Source organism: Pleurodeles waltl, chromosome 9 (assembly GCF_031143425.1).
Source record: "Pleurodeles waltl isolate 20211129_DDA chromosome 9, aPleWal1.hap1.20221129, whole genome shotgun sequence".
NCBI classification, from domain to species: domain Eukaryota; kingdom Metazoa; phylum Chordata; class Amphibia; order Caudata; family Salamandridae; genus Pleurodeles; species Pleurodeles waltl.
In genome coordinates, this window is record NC_090448.1 from 269,576,047 (window position 1) to 269,600,000 (window position 23,954).

Consider the following 23,954-nt stretch of genomic DNA (forward strand, 5'->3'; position numbering starts at 1 on the left):
TGATTTGCATATGGCTGGGTCCAAACTGGGGTGGCATGGTGAGCAAAAGAACGATGGATTAAACCCAGACCTGTCACTGGGGGTAAGTGTTTGAAAAGTTTCAACACTCCGTCCATCATCCATTTGTGTTGCTAAAGTTAATACACTTGCCAGGCCCAAACCTTGCTTTTTTAATATATATAAGTCACCCCTAAAGTAGACCCTGGACAGCCCAAGGGCAGGGTGCATTTTTATTTAAAAAGTTGGATATGTACCTTTATTTTTATTTTTATCTAACCAGGAAATGAAAAACTCTTAGATTTGCTTTTCAGTACTGCAAGGCTTATCTCTCCCACAGGTTAACATTTGGAATGCTGTATTACATTTTATAAGTGTAATTTCCACTGGGAAGAGATGGGATCCCCTAGTTGAGTGTCTCTGGAATCACAATTTAAAATCACAACTTATGGTGAAGTTGGATTGTATGTTGTAATTCTGAAAATGCCGCTTTTAGAAATCTGTCATTGTCTTACTTTAAATCATCTAGTGCTTTCTTCCTGTCTCTGAATACATGTCTGGGTTGGTGACAGCTGGGATCTTCTGTATTACATCTGGAAAGCCACACACAAAAGGAGCTTAGGTGTGATCGAGTGACCATCTGCATGTTGATGGGCCATCCTGGTTAGGATGGGAGGGAGGAGCTGAATGGACTGAGTGTGCTGTTTCCTGAACCCTTACAAAAGGCTGCATAACTCCCTGTAGTGTGTCTGGAGTCAGGGCAGAAAGTTCCAGGACTTTGTTTCATATTTCTTTATTAAAGATTAGTAACAGGAAAATAACATCAGACATGGTATTGACATTACAGAGGAACATAAGAAGCCTTCTCCATCAGCATAGTACATTATAGCCAGAATAGTGGCAGCAGCCGAGGCCCCATTCATCAAGTAGCACACTTTATTGCTATAAAGTTGAGCGATGTACATGTAATGTCATGTGTCTGCATTTCCAGATATCACGTTTTGCTAGCTATGGGAAGAGAGAACAGAACTCTATAGGTGTGTCATTGCCAGCGTTAACCAGTGGTGGGGTTGTAACGCTCAACGCCAGGTCTTTTATGTACAGCGGTCGCAAAGGGACTAGTCTGTCTCTCTATATGAAGGGGGCGGCATGGAAGGATCCAGGACCGCTGATGGCTGGGATTCCCGGTGGGGTGCAACAGGATGGGGAACGGGGTGGATAAGGCAAGGGGACAATGGCTACTATGGGGACCTCTGAACCTGTGATACCGGGAAGGGAAAATAACATACAACAGATGCAAGGAGGACAATGAAGAGGATCATGATCCATTATGGAGAGAAAGGAGAGAAAAATATATAAATGGAAGTAAAGGGGTAAGGTTCTAAGAAGAGAGAAAAGGCATAGGAAAAGAGTGTTGGGAAGGGAAAAGAGGTGGAGACATGCCTATAGGAACATACATTCGAAGAGTGGAGTAAGGAAGGAGGTTCCGGGAGTGAGGAAGAAGATAGAGGAGAGAGCGGTAGGAGAACGGGAGAGATAGGACAAGAAAGGAGGAGAGTGAGGGGAAGAGAATTGCAGAAAAAAAAAGGAAAGGAAGAAGAAATTCGAGGGGGAGAGGGGAAAGGAAAGAAGGAGAGAGCAAGGAAAAGAAAGGGAAAGGTAGGGAAGGATAGAGATAGAGAGGGCGACCATGGGGGGAGAAGGGATGGAGAGGAGGTGCAGGGGGAGGGGAGGTGAAAAGGGAGGGAGGGAAGGACGGGGTGGGGGATGCTTATGGAGCTCAGCAGTCCGCATACCAGAGGAGAGGGACCCAAGTGTTCTGAAATACCTTGGTCCTGTCCTGTGTGGCATAGATAATGCATTCATGGGCAGCCATTTGGAACAATGTTGACAGCCATTCATCATGAGGGGGGGATGTTGTTGCTTGCCAGTGTTGTAGAATACAAAGTTTAGCCATGGTCAACGCCGTGTGGAGGAGGCGGAGTTGTGTGCGGAATATACCCCGGGCATCACCAGTATCATGCAGTAGGAGCAAGGGTAGTGACAAAGGGGGCGGAAGCGCTAATTCCTCCCTCTGTGTGTCCCCAACTGCCACCCAGTATGGTTGTATACATGGACAGTCACATAGTATGTGTAATAGGTCAGAACATGAGTGTATACAGCACCAGCATTGCGCATGGGGCAACAGTCCAGCAGATCTAAGTCTCTGGGGCGTCCAGTACCAGTCGTGCAAGGCTTTAAAGAGGCCAAATTTCATTTGTGCCTCTAGGACCCCTCTTTCCCTGTCTGCACTGTCTGCAATAGGGCAGTCCAGTCTTCCATATCATATTCCACCTGCAAAGAAGTTTGCCATTTAGCCTTGAGGGAGAGTAGGAGGGGTAGCCAGAACGAATATTGATTCAGTAGCTTGTGCAGGCCCAACGTAACTCCACAGAAGGAGCCTCATATTATTATTATTGCTAAATAATCAAGCACTGGAGAGCGGTGCAGTGTCCATAGATAAGACCTCATGGGTTACGAAGACAATGTGAGAATTGTTGGTTCTGTCAAGAAAAATGACCAGGGAGCCTGAACTCAGTCTGCAGCATCAGGAATTACTTTAGCATCCGTAGGCGAGAAGTTGGTCAATAGTTATAATGCCCTTAGTCCGCCAGCTCTCCCAGTCGACCGCCTCCCCACATCAGTAAGCTAGTGTTGCCCCAGAATGGGGCATGTGCGTGAACCCGAAAGTCCACTCCTAGAAGACGGTGAGCCCGGCGCCATGAGTACAGCATGGCCTGCAACACCGGGTGCGTGGATTGAGGTGGAAGGGTTTTGATGCTGTATAGCACATCCAGGCCCGTGGGCTTACTTGAGATTGAGCGTTCTGTCCTTACCCACTGTGGTGGGTCTGGCATATCCGGGAGTAGGTAGGTCAACTGAGGTAGCTGAAGCGCTAGCGTATAGTGTTCCACAGATGGCAATCCCAAGCCTCCACAGTTCCTTCACACCATGAGTGTAGCTTTGGAGAGCCGTGGTTGCGTTGAAACCCACATGAATTTACGTATACAGGTATCTACTTTCCTGAGCATTGGCAGGGGCACCAACAGTGGTAACATTCCAAGGACGTATGAATATCGTGGTAAGGTAACCATATAAACTGCCTGTACCCTCCCCCAACTGGAGAGACCCAGTTGGGACCATTTTGCAAAGTCTTGTTGGGTGCGAACTAACAAGGGCTCCAGATTATCCTGTACTGTCTGCTCCAGACCCCTGTTGATAAGAATTCCTAGGTATTTGAGTCACTATTGTTTCCGCGAGATGGGAATGCCATTTTAGCTGCACTCGTAGTCACTGGGGATAGAAGTAGGGCTTCGCTTTTGTCACAGTTGATTTTATAACCCGATATTGCTTTACATTCCGTCAGGGTAGCACGTAGTGCTAGGAGGGAGTGAGCGAGGTCACTTAGCGTAAGTAAAATGTCATCGGCATCTAGGTATATCACAGAGCGGCCTCCCGGGATAGTGACGCCGGCTATGGATGGGGATCTGTGTATAAGCGCTGCTAATGGTTCAACAGCCAAAAGGAATAGCAGTGGTGACAGACGGCAGCCCTGTCTTGTCCCTCGGTTAACTGGGAACACATCGGAGAGGAATCCCCCACAATTTACCTGTGCTATGGGTGAGTCATACAGCCAACATCCTTTTTTAATAAAGCTGTTTCCTAATCCGAAGCGGCTCAAAGTTTCGAAGAGATACCACCATTCTTTTCTATCGAAGGCTTTCTCAGCATCAAGGGAGAGAGCCACGGCATCTTCTCTGTCCAGAGGATATGTGCTAGAGTACAAAGGTGGTTTCTTGATGACCGCCTACCTGAGTATGACGAATAAGGGACAGGATGACCTTTTTGAGACAAGTTGCCAAGACACTAGCCAGTATCTTGACATCTCAATTGAGGAGGGAAATGGGACGGTATCTGCTACATAGTATTGGGTCCTTCCCTGGCTTTGGCAGGACCACTATGGATGCCCTATTGAAAAGAGGGTTCAAAGAGTCTGTCCGTTCAGTGCCCTGAAATACTTCATAAAAGGAGTCCACCGTTTCCGGTCTTGTTCATTTGTAAAAATCCTCCGGAAAACCATCCTCCCCTGGGGCTTTGTGGTAAGGTAGATTGGGAATGGCCTGCAAAACCTCTTCCTTGCTAATCTCTCCTTCTATCAGAGCCCTGCCCTCTGCTGTGAGACTGGGTTTGCAAGCCTCATCAAGAACGCGGCCAGGCGATCATGATCCATTGCCTTTTCGGGTGTGCATAGAGTCCGATAGAAGCACTCAAATGCGCCAGCGATTGTCTGTGGGTTCGTGGGTAGTGTACCGTCGATGTCATTTATGGCCGGGTTGGCTAATGCTGCCTCCTGCTGGTGCAGTTGGGCTGCCAACAATCAGCCTGCCTTTTCACCCTGCTCATAATGCCTTCCTTTCATCCTTTATAGTGCGTATTCTGTCTGAAAGGTATAGAGGGCATTATGCACCATTTTCTTCTTTTCAAGGCAACAGGGTTTGTAGTGGGGCAGGGTTTGTAGTGTATTTGTGAGTACGTGTTACTATCATGCCCTCTAGCTCCTGTCTATGGGAGCATTTCTGGGTGTTAGCGATGGCAGAATCTCTCATAAGTTGTCCTCTGATCGTGGAGTCAAGATGGTGGCCGGAGCGGATGCTTGAATTGGAGCTCCGCGGCGGCCCCGGAGGAATATCCTGTTGCAGTATTGACTGCGGTCCGAGGCTCGAGGAACTTGTGCAGGGAGCTGAGCAGTGGTCCTAGGGGGACCTCTGGCAACTCTGAGAGCAGTGCTGTGTCCGGAGCGATGCGAGGGGCGGAACTGCGGCTGCGGCCTGTGAGGCCCTAAACTCAAGCCTCACCTTGAGGCGCTGCATTGAGGTGAGGAGTGGCCGAGCAGGTGATCGCACAGAGCGACAGGCAGTGCGCACGGTGACACCGGAGGAAGCTGCATTGGAAAGGAGGCGGAGACCCGCGCCCATTACGCGGCGCGTTCCCACGGTGGCAGTACTATTCGAGAATCGCCAGGACTGCGGCGGTGAGGTAGAAGATCGGCCCAGGTGCCTGGTGTGGCGCGAGAGCGGAACGATGGCTTGTGAGGCCCTACATTCAAGCCTCACCCACGAAGCGCTGCGTTGGAGCGAGAAGGGACCGGGCCGGTGATCGCACGAAGAGACAGGTGCTTGAGCGCCCCTTACTCGGCGACATTGTTAGGGACGCCCGCACAAGAGCGGGGGAGCGGATCAGTGAATTGTGAGCAGAGAGCAACGACTTGTGGCGCACTTGCCGATCCTGAAGGAGGAGCGGCCCACTTACCGACTGGGGCCTAAAGCTCGTCTCTGCAACGATCCTCAGAGCTCGGAGACAGACTGCAGTGCATACAGTGACACAGGAGGATGCTGAATCGGAGAGGCAGTGAAGGTCCGCGCTTCCTCCGCGGCGTGTTCCCACGGCAGCAGTATCACATGAGGACCACCCGGACTGTGGTGGTGAGGTAGGAGATCGGCCCGGGGCTGGATTGAGCATTAGGGGCCCGAGATTCAAGATTTACCTCCTCTGTAAATTTTTTCGGTGGTTGGGGAATCACCTACTGTATGGGGTCGCCACCTTGAATGCAGCAGCCAACTGGGAGCACTTCCGGGACACAGACCCACAGTACTGTATGTCATTCCACGGATCTACGATACGATACCCCCCTGGTGTCTGGAGACATTCTCCTATATATGACTCTTGCTGTAAAGGAGTGCTACGATCGTGGGATATGGTTTACAGATAAGCTGAACCTTGTGACCGGGACTAGGATCAAGAGACTCTATATCTGTTACCCTGCAGTACTTTTAGAGCCCTTTGACTATCCTCTGCATGACTCTCTAGTCATTGCTGGGGCCTCCTAGAGCTCCGACATGATGGGCAGAACTAAAAGCTCCAGAATTGCAGGGCCTGAACTGAATTACTCTTTGAAAGAGGGAGGAGCGCTGGAAACTCTAGCGCAATTGGATGCCACCCTCAAATCGTACTCCACTCAATTCGACAAAGTACTCCAAGCCATCCTGGAAACAAAAACATCGTTGGAAACAAGAATTGACGCAATAGCATCGGAGGTCAATTTACTTCGAGTGGATCATTGAAATTTGACAGACCGGGTTGAGAGAACGGAATCATCACTGGCAACTCTTCGCCCCACGGTACAGGACCTACAGACCCAAATGGCACAAGTGCAACAGGAGATGTCTGCCTTGCACAAGCGAGGGGAGATCTTGCCGCAATAATATTAGGCTAGTAGGATTTCCTGAACAAGTTGAAACCCCTAATACGGAATTATTTGTGGAACAATGGTTGATTGACACTGTACTGGGCAGGCATCCATCAAAATTATTTTCCGTTGAAAGAGCTCATAGAGTCCCTGGCAGCCCCCCCCCCCGGACCGGGCGCACCTCCACGCCCTATAATTGCCCGACTTTTAAATTTTCGGGATAGGGATTTAATACTGCAGCTCTCCTGTTCGCATAGCCCATGGCGTTACGAGAAAACAGAAATTTCGGCCTACCCGGACTTCACCGTTGAAGTGCTAATACAATGTAACTCCTTTGACAAGGTGAAACAGCTTCTACGAGAATTGAACCACAAATATGCATTGTTATTTCCTGCAAAACTTCGGGTGATTGAAGTTGAGGTGACGCAGCTATTCCATTCCCCAGAAGACACGTGGACTTGGCTGCATGCAAAAGGATTAATGCACCCGGCTCCAGACCATCAAGAGGACACCACCTGGTTGACTCCATGTAAAAAGTGACACGGGTGAAAATCCAGTGAGGTGAGACCATCCCGAGCTTAGGCGGTTAGAGAAAGAAAGGAAGCAATAAAAGAAGCATTGTAGCTGTCCAATAATTATTTTTTTGCTCTAACAGAGACCCCTCAGATCCCCTCTGATACAGACACGGGAACTCCGCCACTCTCACGGAGCTCACTGGATGGAGAGGGCCCGTCGCTGACCCCACGTTTAGCAGATGACCTTTGAATGCTGATATTTTACGAACCACTGGGATGGCTGACTATTGTGGATCCCCACACAACAGAGTTGTGCACTGCCAGGACTGTGCAGTCCCTCGGGGCTCTGGACGTTGATTCATTATGTTGCTCGGGGGCCTACAACGCGGTCTTCCGCTGGACACATGGCTCCTATTGCCCCCCCTCGAAAGCAGGGAACTTTGAACATGGAGCTTTCACCGAATGGATATATGTATATTATAGTATTATACTCATTGCTAGTACGTTTATGGGATTTTGGCATGATACTCGTTATAGATCAGGCCTGGGCTCTGGGAGTTGTTCTACTTGTTTTTAATGTTTGTAAGTGCTTGGTGATTGGGAAGGGTATAGTTGGGCCCAAGACATTGGGGACTAGGGGGAGGGAGGTGCAAGGCTTATGGAACTTCAAATTTAGGCTATAATGGCTACCAAATATACTATGTTAACTTGGAACATCCGAGGTGTTGGTAATCCCATTAAGCGATACAGAATATACTCCTATTTTAGGAGACGTCAGATAAATTTCGCCTGTCTACAAGAGACACACTTGACACAGGGGGAATTACTTAAGCTTAACCGTCGCTGGAGGGGTCAGATCTATGGCACGGGTTACTCAGCATATGCTAGGGGCATTTTAATTTGGATAGCACCAGAGGTGCCATTTATTAAAGCTATGATACATATTGATCGTGAAGGACGGCATGTTTTATTAGAAGGTCACCTTAACGGTCGTCCCATTCTCTTAACCTCCATATATGGTCCCAATACCATGCAGGGATCCTTTTTAAATGAGTTATCCCCAACTTTGTTACAAGACCCGGGCGCCCCTAGCTTATGGGGAAGAGACTTTAATTGTATCCAAAATACTACTTTAGACCGGTCGATTCCTCCCCTGCCAAATACTCCTGGTCTACAGGCTACCAAACATTTTCAACAATAGTCACAGTTTATGCACCTGCATGATGTATGGCGATTGCATCATCCTGATGACAGGGAATATTCCTATTATGCTCCGGGCTACCACATACACACAAGGCTAGACTAAATTTTCTGTGATTCGCTTATGTGGCCTTCTTTTCGCTGTTCCGAGTATTTAGGTAGGAACTTATCCGATCATAACCCCCTTAAGGTGGTTTTCGAGTGGGGGCGACCCAAGCCAAAGATTCCACAGTGGAGAATGCGAGTAGAAGCCCTACAAGATTTGCCTTATAGAGTTAAGCACAGCTATTGCAGAATACTTTCAACACAAAGAAGGGTCAGTGGGAGACACTAAAGTGGAATGGGATGTGATGAAGGTGGTCATACGGGGACACTGTCTCTGGGTAGTTTGCTGTCTCCGGTACTCTTTGCTCTAGCCATGGAGCCCCTTGCGGCATGCCTGCGGATGGAAGACAGTAAGCGGGGCCTCTGGGTAGATGGACGATGGCATATTACATCTCTATATGCTGATGACGTATTAATTTATTTAAGGGAGACGGACAGTGCCTTAACTGGTTTATTCATGATCCTGGACCAATTTCGTGAACTGTCAGGTCTCAAGGTAAATTGGGGTAAATCCTGTGTGTTCCCCCTGTGCAAAACCAGTGATACATCGAACCAAGTGCTCGGATGAGGGAGGCTTGTATGGGCTACTGGGAGCTTTCGCTATTTGGGGATTGATGTTTATCAGGCGGAAACGGACTTAGTAGAGGGTAATTATAATAAAGCACTGTCTTCTATCTGTGGTTCTTTACCCTTCTGGACGCGATTACCCCTATCCCCCATGGGTAGAGCAACTATTGCGAAAATGTTGGTACTCCCTAGATTACTTTATTTGTTCTTGGCATTGCAGAATTCACCCGGAAGGGTCTTCTTTAACACTATACGTAGCTTATTGATAACACTTATATGGGGTTCAGGGCGTAAAAGAGTATCCTTCGATGTGTTACAGTACCCATTGCTTGAAGGGGGTATGGCGATCCCAGATATAGAGCGATATTATGCAGAGGCACAGCTGCAGTGGGTGATGTCTTGGTTGGCTGGCAGTCAAGCCATAGAGGGGGCCATGGTACGACACATGGTGGGGGAAGCAGGGGTGCTGCGATGGTTACTCCGACGGGATGAAGGTAAAGCAGACACAGGATTGCTGATGCGTACGGCGAGGACAATTTGGACTCACTATATTCTGCAGCGAAGACAACCACTCCCTTACTCTCCTAACCTCCCATTATCCCAAGTACACGATCGCACACAGATATATGATTTCAGCACATGGCAGGAAGGTGGGGTGTTGCACATCGGCGAGCTCTATGACGAAGGTTGATTACATTCCTTTACAGATTCCAGTGCAGTATTTCGTTTAGACCCAGACAGTTTCTTGCCCACGTAGCTCTGTGCGCGGTCATGAAACAAGTATGGCAGGTAGGCCCCCTAAAATCGGTAAGACACCTCGGACTCCACTACATATTATCATGAGGTCGGGAAAGAAAGCAGTATCTAACTTATATATCCTGTTAAGGGAGACTCCGACTGCACTACATTCTCGTAGCAAAGCACGGCGGGATAGGGGATCAGGTATTGCTTTGACGGACCATCAGTGGAAAATGGCATTAGAACGGGTGCGCTATATCTCACGTAATGCTAGACTGAAATATACGCAATTCAATTATACCCACCAGACATATTTGCCCCCTCATCGACTCCACTGCATATTTCCAGGAACCTCGCCGGTATGCCCACGTTGCGGTCATGAAGACGCCACCTTCATACATATGACATGGGAATGTCTGAAGATACGCAGCACCTGGATGCACGTCACACAGTACGTGTCTGACATCATAGATGTACCTCTCACATTAGACCCACTCCTTTGTCTGTTAGCGGTGACTAAAAGGAATAAACAGACCAAATACTATTTGAAATTTATTGATCTTGCCTTTGCACTGTTAAACGGCTGATTGCTATGTCATGGAAGGCACCGCGTCCCCCTGACGTGCAGATCTGACTTCGAACGGTGATACACTGGGCTACGGCAGAGGCCACTGCCTTAGGCCAGGATAGGCGTATGCGCAGTGGAGACGGAGGAGTAACACTTTGGGATACCTATTTAGGGAAATTGGAAGATAAATTGAGCTCACAAGAGACTGGAGAAGAGACGTCCCTAGAGCGCCCCTACCAAAAATGGATATACCTAATGTACAGATTCCTGCTGCATGGACCGTCCACATGATCTGTGCCATATGGATGTTCTCTCTAATTTTAGCCCTAGTCCTCTCACTATTGGTAATACTCTAGCCGACCTCACAGAGCTCTCCGAGTTCACTGCAAGATTCTGGTGTTATCTTAACGTGGAAATAAATATTAGATGTGCTTTAGATTATACACAGTAGGTATGGATCCTGGACTACGTACCTCCCATTGTCCCACCCCGACTCTGGTAAATGCGTATAAAAAGCAGAGACTGAAGGGTTACAGTGACCATGGCTAAGGGTGCTTGAGGCTCCACTTCTTATGTACCAAGCAGGTTTTTCGTTGAAATGTAATTCATGTTGTATCCCCCCTTATTCCCATTGATAGGCCACATTATGATAAATGTCATTTGAACATATTGTAATGTAACGTTAATGACTGGAGACACTGGCATAGGATGGGACTGGCCTACCAGGCGTTGATTCTTATCCTGCATGCAACATGGGTCTCTTGGTTCCTATATGTTTGTTTCTTCTTTTCTTATGTGACAAGCAGATGATTAAGATGCCATAAGTATGTGCACATGTGAAGTGTTCTTTACTGCTATGGTTGAGAAATTGTAACATATAATTTTTGATATATACTGGCGCAATTGATACTGGCTTAGTACCCTGTATTGTTTGAAATGAATAAAAAGATATTGGGAAAAAAAAAAAAGGTTGTCCTCTGATCGTTGCCTTCGCCGCAGCCCATAAAACCTGAAGGGAGGAGACCGAGCCTTTGTTGTCAGTTAGATAGTTAGAGATGTTGGTCCTTGCTCTGTTGCACAATATCGTGATACATTCAGGCGCCATGGTTTGCATCCTGGAGAAACAAGACCCGATTCTAATGCTAGAAGCACCGGGGCATGGTCTGCTATTGCTGCTTCCAGAATCTTGGTGTCCCGAACCATGGGAATCAATTTATAAGAGGTAAGGAAATAGTCCAGCGGAGACTGTGTTCCATGGACCAGCGAGATAAAGGTGTATTCTCGGTCAAGCAGATGAGAGAGGCGCCAGTGGTCCACCAGCCTATGGTCCGCCATCACATCCCCCCATAGGGCTCTGTGTGTATTGTTACCAATATCTAATCTGCCTGTGCGATCCAGAATCTCATCTCGATCTCAGTTCCAGTCTCCTCCTAGAAGGTAGTGAGAGGCCCCGATCTCAGTCAGGAGACAATTAAAATGTAAAAAGAATGAACGCTTAGAACCGGTGGGGACGTAAACGGATCCTGTGCAAAGCGTATGATCCCCAAGCCTGAGTTTGGTGAGGATGTATTGACCCTCTGGATCAAGCCATGATTTGAGCAACTTGAATTGTGAAGAATGATGGAGGAGGATCGCGACCCTGCATCTGCACGCTGAGCTGGAGCCTCCCGAAGTGGACTGTGGGCTGCTGCTATAGAGTATGCGGCCCACCCAGTTTTTTGGATTCTGAGGAGGACAGGTGTCGTTTCCTGCAATAGGGAAACATCTGTATGTTTGAATTGCAAGTAAGATAGTACTTGTTTCCTTTTGATACAGTGAGTAAGGCCATGAATGTTCCATGATACCATCGTTAGAGGGAGGGCAGTTCCCATATCCGGAACTAATACGTGGGTCTGCGGGGATAAAACTGGCACTACCGGATCTATGAGGTGAGGTAGGGCAATTCGGGCTATCTATCTCAAAGTGGTGTGCAAAGGAAAGAGAGTGGGAAGGGGTTAGGGCAGGGGGGCCGTAGTCGTGCTCAGGAGCATAGAACCTAACAAAGGAGAAGAATGAGAGAGGAGTGAAAAAAGTGGAGAGAGGGAGGGAAGAGGAGACAAAGCGTAAAGAAGAGAGAATAAGAGAAGGGAGAAATGGATGAAGCTCAAAAGGGATGATGAGAGGACAGTCCAAATCTGTGACCGGATCAAGAGGAACATCGTATGCAAGCCTCATTTATGTAAACCGTTGGTCTAACCCTATGAAATCCGTGGCCGGGTGCATTCGAGGGAGGGGAGGGCAAAGAGCCAATGGGGAGAAAACTAGAACATAGCATTCCCAGGATAGAGAGGGGGAGGGATAGTGAGGAGGATCCTGACGCGTGCCCGAAAGTACCCCAGGACTCAGCGTTAATAACATAGGACATCTCTAATCTGGAAATTATAAAAAAAAGGGATCCCAAGGTGCACTCTAGGTAGCAGGTGCATATTTGGGAACCCATGAAGGTGGTAAATGGTAACCGGGGGGGAGCAGCGGATATATAGAAGTGGATAACCGGGGAGATATGGGGGAAAGGTAGGGCGAGAGAAAGAGCCCTCAGGGCGTCAGCTGGTTATGACGATGGGAGGCATAACCCAACCGGGGCGAGCCATGTGGGGGGCACTATCCTAAGTTACTTCAAACTGTTCGATTCTCTGTTTTGGTTTTCATGTACAGTTGTGCTTTGGTTGCAGGTGACTAGCTATTGACTTTTGGTATTTGTTGTTCCCTCCCCGCTAGCTGAGCATAATAGGGCCTTGATCACTGAGATGTTTAACACAGTTATGGGGGTGGAACCATACTGTGATATTGAACAGCGGGGACGTGACATAATAGAGGAAGAACCCATTATAACCAAGTGCTGGATCCTAGAACCGTAAGGATGGGGTCATGGAGGGGAGAGCGTCCCCAGTCTAGTAGGCGTTATGATTATAACAACAATAACAACAGCAGCAATGGAAACACAAGTAACAATGATATGGCATTCTATGGTAATAGCAGAGGCAAACATGCGTGGTACTTATCGTTCTGCCGATGAACAGTGTGGGTACCCAATAAGGGGGCATTAGAAATACATGCCGGCAGCCCCCAGAGGAGGCCAGGTAAGCTGTCAGTCAGCTGGGGACCAGGATTTGTCTCTGAGAGGCCCCTGGGTGATGTCCACCACTGCCTGGACGGCCACGTCTCTCCCATCTTGAGATCTCGGTGGGCGGTCAAAGAATCTGCCCCTTTTATGCATCTCAGGGTGGATGCGGAAGTCGCTAGCGTCAGCTTCCATGTGTAGGGGAGAGTCACATGGGCGGAAAGGCTGTCTAAAAAGAGGGCAAGTCCGTAGGATCCAGGAAGTCTCTAGATTTGCCATCCATCGTAATCCACAATCTGGCTGGCTCAAAGAGTACAAATTTAATATACAGATGGCGCAATTGGAGTCTGAGTGCTAGGAACGCCTTTCTTTTTTCACTTGTCTCTCTGGAGAAGTCTGCAGCAATGCGGATCTCCTGACCATTGTGTCGGTATGGGCTATGTGTCCTCACAGAGGTCAACAGTTGGCGGACCTGTTCATGGCGTAGAAAGCATGCTATTATGGGACGGGGTCTCTCTGCAGTATTGCTGTTAAGGGTGCCAATCCTATGGGCTCCAATGGGAGAAAATGTGAGGCCTGTGAGTGCATGAATAAAGCCACGAAGGAAGACCCTCATATCGGCCCCCTCTGTCTTTTCTGGTGAACCAAAAAAGCAGACATTGTCTGTACGGCTCCAGTCCTTTAGGTCAGTGAGCTTGTTACAGAGGAATTGCAGTTCTGGTTTGCAATTCGGGAAGGCCCCCATCCTATTTTGAATGGTGTGCAGATGATGGTCTCAATCCGTGACCTTATCCTGAAAGCCAGAAATGTCCGCTCGGCTCGACTTGGAGTCAGCTGAGAGGTCTGTCATTTTAGAGTCCATTGCTTCCAGGCTGCGGCCTACTGCAGAGATTTCCTGTAGAATACGCTTCATGGCAATGTCCAGGCAGGGGTTCTCTAGGGTGTCCGTGGAACTGAGATCTGTGATGGAGGCGGATGAAGACAATGGCCGTGATTGTGAGACAGCTTCTGAGAAGAGCAGTGGACGAGTAGATTTGCCTGATGGTTTGCCCGATGATTTGCTGGGGGACATTTCCTTGGGAAGACGAGGGTAATGATATCGTGGAGCACAGAATCCGATGTCCAATGTCACAGGGGCTGCTTTTCCTATGGCGGGGTGGGTCCAGGGTCTGAATAAAGAGCACAGTTTTACCGCTGCTGCAGTACCCTGCTGTGCCACCTTGTTGGCGCTTCCCACCTTGCACTGGCTGGATAAGGTGTCCCACCGGGACTAAGGGTCCCTTATATGTCTTGGAGACTAGCAGGCGTGGCCTAAGATCCTGTTGACATAGGACACTTTTCCAGAGGCCAGTAATGGAGAGATGAACATGAGGTGAGATCGGGCACCCTTGGACGCCCTAGAGAGCAACAGAGACCTGCACCTTCATCAGTGGGTAGGGGGTAGAGACAGGGAACAGCAGTACTCCACTCCAGGGTTTGTGTCCTGAGGAGGTTGATCTGCTAAACAGACCATCAGGTCCATCAGAAGGTTTTTCCACATGCCCCTGAGAGACTCAGGACCGTGTTAGGCAGACTCCGTGTGGTCATCCTAGTAGTCTGTTGTCTCCCGTGGCCCACAGTGGGGGGGTGAGAAAATGGTGATGAGGCGCTGAGATATCCCAGTTGACCCTGGGCCCAGCAAACACTTGGCAAAGGGCAGAGGGCCCTACTTCGCCTGGAAGGTCTGCAATACTCCTAAAGTGCCAAGGGTATTGTCTATGTTAGCAGGACTGGTAGAGGTGGACAGGAGGAATCAGGTTTGCAGCCTCACCTCACAGGGTAAATCATAGGCCCTTCCAATAATCCAGGGCACCAAGTGTACAACAGCCATGTCCTTGCCCTCTACACCGTGGTTCTGGTGATGCATGCTGCCAAATGTGCTGCAAATATTGGGGCGTAGACTGCCTGCAATCGAGGGTGGTGTCAGGATCTAGTCTTCACAAGGGATTAGAACAAATTGAGCCCACGTCTGCTTTCCCCGTTGCTGGGCCATGTCCCCCCCATCATCCAGGTCTGTGCGGCAGCCGCCAATGAGGCCTCATCCCCTGGCCCCTACTGTTGATTGCCGTGGCATCGTATGCCCTGTAATCGAGCCCAAGGCTGCTGCCTTAGTTGTAGGCCGCGGTTTTCACCCGCATCCTAAATGTCTTGGTATTCACATATGGGACTCTGCCATGAGGCACTCGCTATACGGCTTCAGGTCGGTGCAGTCTTCTTGGGCAAGCCCCTGATTACTGTCCTTTGCACTGCGGGCCACGGGCTCTGCCGATGTCCCTGAAGATGAGGGAGACACTTGTGGGACCACTCCTCCGGGTCCCCCGCTGTTTGATGCCTGGGCTCCATTTTAACTGTAACTTAATGTATGACGTGCAAGACAGCGGCCACCACCTCGTTAGGGACTGTGGTCTCCTCCATCCACTTGTGAAATGCAAGTCCCCGCTGCTCACCGCCGAGGCCTCGCACACTTACAAATCGAGCCTGTGGCTATCACCCAATCCGCAGGCCACGGGCTCGAGTGGCACTTTTCAGGCCCATCGAGGGGGCCTCTAGGCCCCCATCCAAGCCCCCAGTTGTTAGGGGGGGTGTAGGAAAAAGGGTAATAGTCCCTCAATGCCCCATTGGCTCCGCTGACTCCCTCAAGATCTTACCCAGCCGTGGAGCTCAACGCTCAGTCAGCCACCATTCTAGTGGCAAGACCACGCCCCCCCAGTGTCAGGACTTTGTGCACTTCAAAGGCCTGTGTTTGAAGCCCACCCCTCTTCACAGGCACCACTGGGTATAAGAACAGGACCCTTCTAAATCAGTGCACTTCTGAACCCGAGGACAGCCTGCCAGGAAGAAGGACTGCTGTGCTGCTGAAGGAACCGTTACTCTGCTGGACCCTGCTGGACATTCCTGGATCCCTGCTTTGTTGTGACTGTTATGCTGCCCTTCTTGCCTAGGAGAAGGAAGAACTGGACCTGCATCTCTACCTCCCCTGAACCAAAGTGACTTCAAGGGCTTGCTGGCTAGCTTCCTGTTCTGAAGTCTCAGGGACATCAAATACTTTTTTCAATTCTGCTGCAAATTCTGGACTCTGCCAACTGTGAGTCCTGCCCTGCCAAGTGGTGCCACTCCAGTCCTCGGCCCTTGGGAATGGGTTCTCCAGCTGCCAATCCAGTCCTGGTCCCTTGGAAGTGGGTTCTCCAGTTGTTTCTACTAAAATCCACACATTGCTGTTGTTGCGCCGGTCAGAACCAATGAATCTTTCCTTGATACCGCTGCATAGCTGCTGTCGTGTGGGCAAAGACATTGCATTGCCTGGCACGTCGCAGAGCGACAAAGCATCGGCTTCATCACAACAGGTTTGATGCTGCACCACTGCTCGAGGACATCACATCGACGACTGCATGGCCCAACAACGATGCACCTCTGACTGCACAGATTGGAACTGATGCATTGTCTTTGCATCGTCCCCTCTGCTGCTCGCATCGGATCTTTAACATCCATACAACCGTCCACATAAGGCACTTTTTCAGTGTGATAAGAATGGTCCCTGTAGCCGGCCTACTTGCCTACATTGCAGTTGGCCTGATCTTTTGGATTTACCCTAGTCTAGCATGACCAGATAGCCCTTTTGTCACTTTAAGCTTCTAAGCACTACATTTACAGATCTTCCTCAAAGATTCATATCTCGATTTTTACTTATTGAATTTTTGTCATTTTGGTCTTGTTTTGTTCATGAAATTAAGCTCTATTGTTCTACCCTGGTGTGGATTATTTGTGTGTGGTGTTTTCACCATTTTACTGTTTTAAGTGTTCCACAAATACTTTACACATTGCCTTCTAAGTTAAACCTGTCTGCACTGTGCCAAGCTGCCAGAGTGTGAGCACAGGTTAATTTATGGTGTAACCGTGACTAGGATTATGGTCCCTACTTGGGCAGGGTGCATACCTCTGCTGACTAGAGACCCAAGTTCAACAAATACCTAATACTTGGGGCACAGATGCTGGCTGGAATTGGTACCCCTACACCAAAAAATAGGCAAATCTTAACAAGGCCCAAGATTGTAGGATGTTGCTTTGACAACAACTGAGGACTCATGATGTAGCCTCAAGCCTCCATTTAGAGTAACTAGTCCTTCCTGAATAGATGATTCCTCCCTTAGGGCGGAGAGGTGTAGCCCCCCGCTGACTGTGCAGCAAGCATTTCATTACCATTTTATTCTTAATTTCAGCAGAGCTGAGTGACAGCAGTGGGCGGGGCAAAAGCTGCTGATTTGCAGCAGGGAGCAATGTTGCTGGCAGCTCCAGTTTAAACTGCACATGTTAGTTTGGCCAGCTGGCTTGCGACCGCCAGCCTGACATGCGCATTTCGAACCTCTCCACTGAAAAACAGGCACAGGCCCCCAGTGCCTGCAGGTGCATAGACCCAGCCTGCTCCAGCCAATCCTGACACTGCTCTTATGCTGCTTAATATCATCAGAAGCACGAGAACTGCGTCTGGATTGGTCTGCAAACTTGTTTCAGAGACCACCAGCACCCAGGGACTGAAGAAGCAGAGACGACCGAAGGAGGAGAGCCAGCGAAGTTCATACTTACATTTTTATTTTTCAAAGCTAGGTGGGTGGGAGTGAGTTGGAGGGGTCGGGATCTATGAGGGGAATGTGTAATTTTGGGAGAAAGTGTAATTTGTTACACTTTCACAGGTTACAATGCACACGAGTGTTGGCCAAACTGAGTATTACACCTGCCAATTGTTAGTTATAGTGCAGTGGGCTCCCCAGTTCTTTATGTAACTGGGTTGGTTGCCTCACCAAATATTTGGGGTATCAGCCGTCACTGATAGAAGGTGACGTTGCTTCATACTGTATGTTTGATGTTTTTGCAATTTTGAGAATGCACATACTTCACAGTAAAAAATAAATAGCAGGCACCAAATTTGGCAGTGCTTTCACCAGAAATAATCTTAATGTTCAGTATGAGCCCGTAAATTCAAATTCATGCAGCTGATGCTGGATAATGAAACCTTTAAACCAAGTCCCTGTGTCCAAGAAAAAATGTCTGATCACATAATACAGTAAAGGTATTACACGTGTCATGTTTACAAACTTTGATCTCTTTCTCCTTTTATTTTAATCACGATAGAAAGCTTAGTTGTGTCCTTGGCAGGATATTTAGCATGAACCTTATTGCAGTTTTAAAAAACTATTAATTCTGTCTCTTTGATTGCCAGCTGTGCCGTATAAAACTGTTCGCCTTTACTTCATCAATAAACCCTTATGCTCTAAACTACGAAATGCGATTGTTCAGTGACCGAGATATTCTTTTTCTTCCCTACATCCCTTTTTGGGGCCATAAAACGATATTACCATCACGCCATCAACTTCTTTTTTACGATTTCTAAGGTCAATTTTTTTATATTTATCAGGGTGCTTTTCTGGTCCTAAAATATTTAATTTCATCGCGACCTCAAATATATGCATTGAGAAAAAAGTTCAAAAGTGTTTTCCTTCAAATCATTGGTTGAGATTCTTGAAAAGATGCCACGCCAAAACCTGGTTCCTGGAGAATCTATACTATCAGTCCAATTAGGTATTCATTAAATATCATTATAAAATCAAGGATTGTTATTTGCTTTTTAAGTGCAAAATTTCGAGATACAGTACAACATTTGACTGTGTAAGAAAAAAAAGTAATGCGAGTTTGAGATAGACTGACAGGTTCCCATGGGGGCAGAGTTTGCAAATCATATTTGTAGCTAAAGTTGGAGGAGAATCCATAAGTAGAATTTCCTCCACTGAAATGTACCTGTTGGGCAGAAAATTCCACCATGACTTCTTTTGACAATGCAATTAAGCCACAAATCAGAGGATTGCCCCTTAGCACCTGAATTGAAATTAAGCCTTTGGTGTTCCTTCAATCGTAAATTGATGTACTAGACATCCAGGCACTATGTGCTTGCACAAAAGGAAAGATTTAATCCCTCATTACTTACTCATGGTAAATCCAAGCCAGAGGTGCGATCCTGCTTTCCTCCAGCATGTTATGGCGTAGAACAATGGTATGTAGATTGTTTGTCTGATTAAAAGATGTTTCTGAAATCTCTTCAATCTGATTATGTTCTAGGTGTAATTCCTGTAATTGAGAACATGGGAATATTAACACATTACAAAATGTTCGAACGATTACAAAAAATAAAAATGTTGACCAAAAAAAATGGAAATTATCTTTTAATTATCAAATTTAGCAATATAACGGCTGTACCTTTATTTCAATGTGCCTGTTAAGGCTTTTCATGTTCTTTTCATTTTCATTTCATTTTCTGCAGAATTTCTGTAACAATGGCTAGACGTTGTATTCATTTGGGTTTTTAGTCAAGGGGTTGAATTCCCATATTGAGTATTAATCACAATCCTTATCAGAGTAATCCATCAAAGTCACTAAATTAACCCGAGTTCAACTCCCTTGCAGCCATGACACAGAGCAGCTAGGTTTAGCTTAGATAATGTGTAAAGTATTAATGCTGTACCAAAACAGTAGTCACATTAGAACACAACACAATAAAAAATCCCACACCAAATTAGAAAAATAGATTTAATTTTACACCAAAATGACAAAAATTCGATAAGGGGAATGATAAGTATTATTTTTTTTAAAAGAAAAATAGTGCTTAAAAGCTTTACCTGCCAACCAAGGGTCTCAAAATGGTGAATATTTCAGCTGTGCAAGGATGTAGCTGCAGAAGACTACATGAGGCTGGATACCTTCTCTGTGAAGTCTGGCTGCAACATATTTGCAGCTGCAAAAAGCTCAGAGAAGGAGAAATCCGAATCTTCAGCCCAGAAGCATCACATACTATGCAGATCGGTTTAGCAGATTTTGTCCTTGTACTCCGGAGGTCTTTGGATCTGAAAAGATTTTGAAGTCCCATTTGTTCAGAGGTGATATAAGACCAGCCCGGCACAACTACAGGTCCTAGAACCTCAGTCTAACTAGTGAGTGGAGGTGACTCCTAGCTCCTTCCTAACCACTGGGGAAATGTTTTCAGGAATTCCCTGATCCTCCTTACAGTATTTCCTGTGTGCTCAACTGCACACAATGCCCAAAGTGCCCCTCTCTGGCTAAATCCAAGGTGGTGAAACCCCTTGTGCCGAGCCTGGCTACCCATCCTAGTTTTGTGGCCCGGTAAATGAGCAGCCCCTTCTCTTTGGTCACTCCAAACCATTTCTGGCTACAGCCCTTGTTCCTCTGGGTTGGTGGCTGCCTGAGGAAACAAAAAAGGGGTCAGGTGTCTTCTTAGAAATAAATTAAGCTCCTGAGCCCACTTCAACTGACTATCTTGTCAGAGGAACAAAAAGGGAGTTTTCTTTGATCTGGGGAAGACTTTGAACCTCAAAAATGCTTGAGCACTCCAAGAGCTGCAGCTCGAGGTAAATTTGTATTAGAGGGTAGCTTTCTAAAAGTACTTTCTCCATAAAATGTGTTTAAAATCTGACTTCATCATAAAATTAGGCTTTTAATACATATTAAAAATAATTATTTGATTATGTTTCAAGGTGTTTCCTACCTGAATACGGCATTTGAAGTTTAAAAGTGCATCCCAGTGGAAACAGGTTTTAGGTGCCGGTCATTGTGAGGGCATGCTTAACATTACATTTCTAAATCTCCTACTTAGGCCTGCCTAAAGGTGATATTCATATTTAAAAGGAAGATTTTGGCCTGTGAAAAGGTTTTTTTTGACTAGTTGAATTGCAATCTTTATACTGCTTGTCAGGTTACAAAGGTAGGCCTCAAACCATGTTTGATCTGTCACTGTAATGGATTGAACAATAAGTGCTGCAGTCACTAGTGACATTTCACTTATAGGCTCTTTGTACAGCTTATATCATTTTCTAGGAACTTATAAGTAATTTAAAAATGCCAGTTAGGGATATGCCAATTTAACCATTCCTAAAGGTGGAGCACACGCACACTTTACTACTGGTTATCAGCACTAAAGTGAACAGAATTCAGCAACTTGAAAAAGCAGATAGGGCAAAAACCTAGGGTACACTAAACAAAAGATAGAAATTTCCTACAACTGTGATGTGCCATTGCTAATTTTTCCTATCTAGTTTTCGAACATTGTGTGATCATTTCACGAAGCCAATAATAAAAATGAGTAAACTCCTCCCATGGGTTTAATCCTATTTTTAGAGAAGTTTTTCACATTCATAGAGATCCTCAATTGATTCCAGTATGCATAAGGCTTCCAATAGTTGTATCTGATGTGTTGTTTCTGAGTGCAACGTTTCCACTCTTGCTGACATGCTCACGGTTTTGTATTGCATTATTTTCTGCTAAGTGTTCCATGTTGAGGGAGCTAATACCTAACTGGTGCAGTAAAGCTTCTTTACAATCTTGTTAAACGACAATAAATTGATTGCCATGAATGAGAATGTAGACATTTTGTCATGTGACCCTGGAGTGTGAACTGTTGTAGAATGTATTTTATGGGTGGTTTAATTGGCCTTGAGACAGTCCTCCCAACCCAAGCTGATGTGATGGGTGAGGATAGTCCAACATCTTGTGTAAGGTCGAATAGCGCAAGTAGGTGCTGCTCTCCCTAGTTCCACTGAAATAGCCAATTAAGAAGACGTAATTACTCACATAGGTGACTGTACAAGCAGAGTGAGCCACAGGGTAAACCCAGCATGCCATTAGTCAATAATTGTTAAAGAGCATGCAATATCACAAGTTAAATACGTATGGTAGTATTAAACCATGACATGCATGCAGTTACAAATATTTCACCGAAGAAATTTGGCATGAAAAAAACATAAAGGTATTTCTTCAGATGTTTTCCTGGTTCTCTTGTCACATGCGTCAAAGTGGGATTCAAAGATGCATGCAATGAATGGTATGCATTGTTTGGATTTCTACTAGAGGAAATACAGCCACTATGTGTTACACCCTTAATGGTGTATTTATCCAGGAGTTTTACAAGGCTCTAATTAATACGTTTGGAATATGATGAAATATTACCAGAAGGGATAATTGAAAAAGTTAGAAGAATAATGATGTCAGGCAATATGTATACAGGGTTCCAGTCACTCTGTGTTGAAAAACATGTCACTGCACATGTGAAGAAATGTTCAAGCTATATGTAACAGCTAATGTGTATCTAGCATAGGACAGCACACATGAACGTGTAGAGGCAGGGAAGGAGGCGGTTCTGTTGGGCTTTAGTTGTCTCATCGCACATTGATTATGAGGAGACAATATCAAAAGTAGAAGGGGAAATAGAGCTAAAATAGAAGCATGAGGGAGGTCAACTACAGTACTACAGCGATACATCTTAAAATATATAATATCTTGCACATGAAAATTAAGTGCAATAAGGTAGAAACAGCTGCAATCATGGCTGATTAGTGACTGGATTATGCTCCAAATGGAAGGGAAGTCAAATACTAAGATATACACTAAAGTAGAAAGGAGTATAATGGATGCTGTTCAAGGTGTCAAGGTACCATGTGTGCCTCCATCTTTGAGTTAAAGTAATGGAAAGACAGACTAATCTCTCCTCAGTCGAAGATGAAGGAGGTCTAATGCAGTCTACAGTCAATTGTGAAGACATGAATTATGGCCTGTTACAGGCAGTGTAGGGTCAGCCATGTAAAATTAAAAGGAACCAGTAACTGATGTCATTGGATGCTAGAATGGACAGGTCAAGGGACATGTTATTAGGAGGAAGCAAACAGCAAAGGGCATCTAGGAGAAGAAGTACAAGTTTCAGTGTCCTAATATGAGATGCATAAATGGCATTATGGCAGTAATTAAAAGCTTGAATGGGCAATATGTGTGCCATGTCAGGAACAGAAGGTGAGGAAATATACACCTCCAATTAAGAACGGAACTATAAATCAAACACCAAAAGGGAAGTGGAGAAATGAATCAAGATTAGATGAAATATGGTGTAATTCATAATGGAAAGAAGAGAGTGCAATGTAAAGAGTAGTACATGGAATAGTAAGAGAGTGAACAAAGAAGGTTACGTAATTGTTGAATTCAGGGATTATTTGAATCAGAATTTGAGTTTCGCATTAAAAGCACTGTATGTTCTGTTTTATGCACAGGTCTTGTAAAATTTCAACAGAAGTAGTTATATAAAATACTAAACTGATCTTGGATTTACTAATTCAAACTTAGTAGTACTGAATATATTCATAGGCAATGTTCATATGATTCTTAGACATATAAAATAGTGGGTAGGTACGATAGGGGAGTGATAATGAACAAGATTTAAATATCAGCCCACAATGCATATTTGGTCCCTTTTACCACACGTCTTTGGTAGAATTATTAGTAGTGGTTATATAAGTAGGAGACAGTCGTGAGATTCATCGTAAGGTGCCTAGTAAATAAGTTGTAGAGTGGATTGGTATGTCTGAGGAATACACGCCATGTTGATGTTATTAGAAACTTAGTAACTAGAAGTATTATATTCAGTCCTATATTCATAGGCTATGCTCCTATAATTTAATGATGTGTAAAGTAATAGCAAGATAGAATAGGAAAGTAATACTGTTAGGGAGTATCAGTCTACAGTCCACGCTATGTCATGTACAGCATAATGTATTTATTAGATTCAACGATAGCTGTTATAAACAAAGAGGACAGTCCCAGCATTCAAGCTTAGGTACCTAGTAGATATGCTATAGAGAGGGCTAGACATCATGCAGAGCAGGAGCCAAGTGTGAAGTAATATATGGTACAACCCACGCAGTACATTGTAGAAACTTATTAGAAAAACGGGTGAATGTAGATATATTGGGGGCTCTGTAACACTACAGCACATGCTGAAACCACAATATTAGC

The 23,954-nt window shown here is 46.1% G+C and overlaps 1 protein-coding gene across 3 annotated transcripts in view; it reads right to left on the reverse strand.

Moving 5' to 3' along the window:
* Positions 1 to 23,954, reverse strand: part of ECM2 (extracellular matrix protein 2) — a 222,763-nt gene that overhangs the window by 39,299 nt on the left and 159,510 nt on the right. For all 3 annotated transcript variants that reach the window (XM_069206683.1, XM_069206684.1, XM_069206682.1), the window contains exon 8: positions 19,093 to 19,232. In XM_069206683.1, coding sequence (XP_069062784.1) covers positions 19,093 to 19,232 — 140 coding nt within the window. The remainder of the gene's footprint in view (positions 1 to 19,092; positions 19,233 to 23,954) is intronic.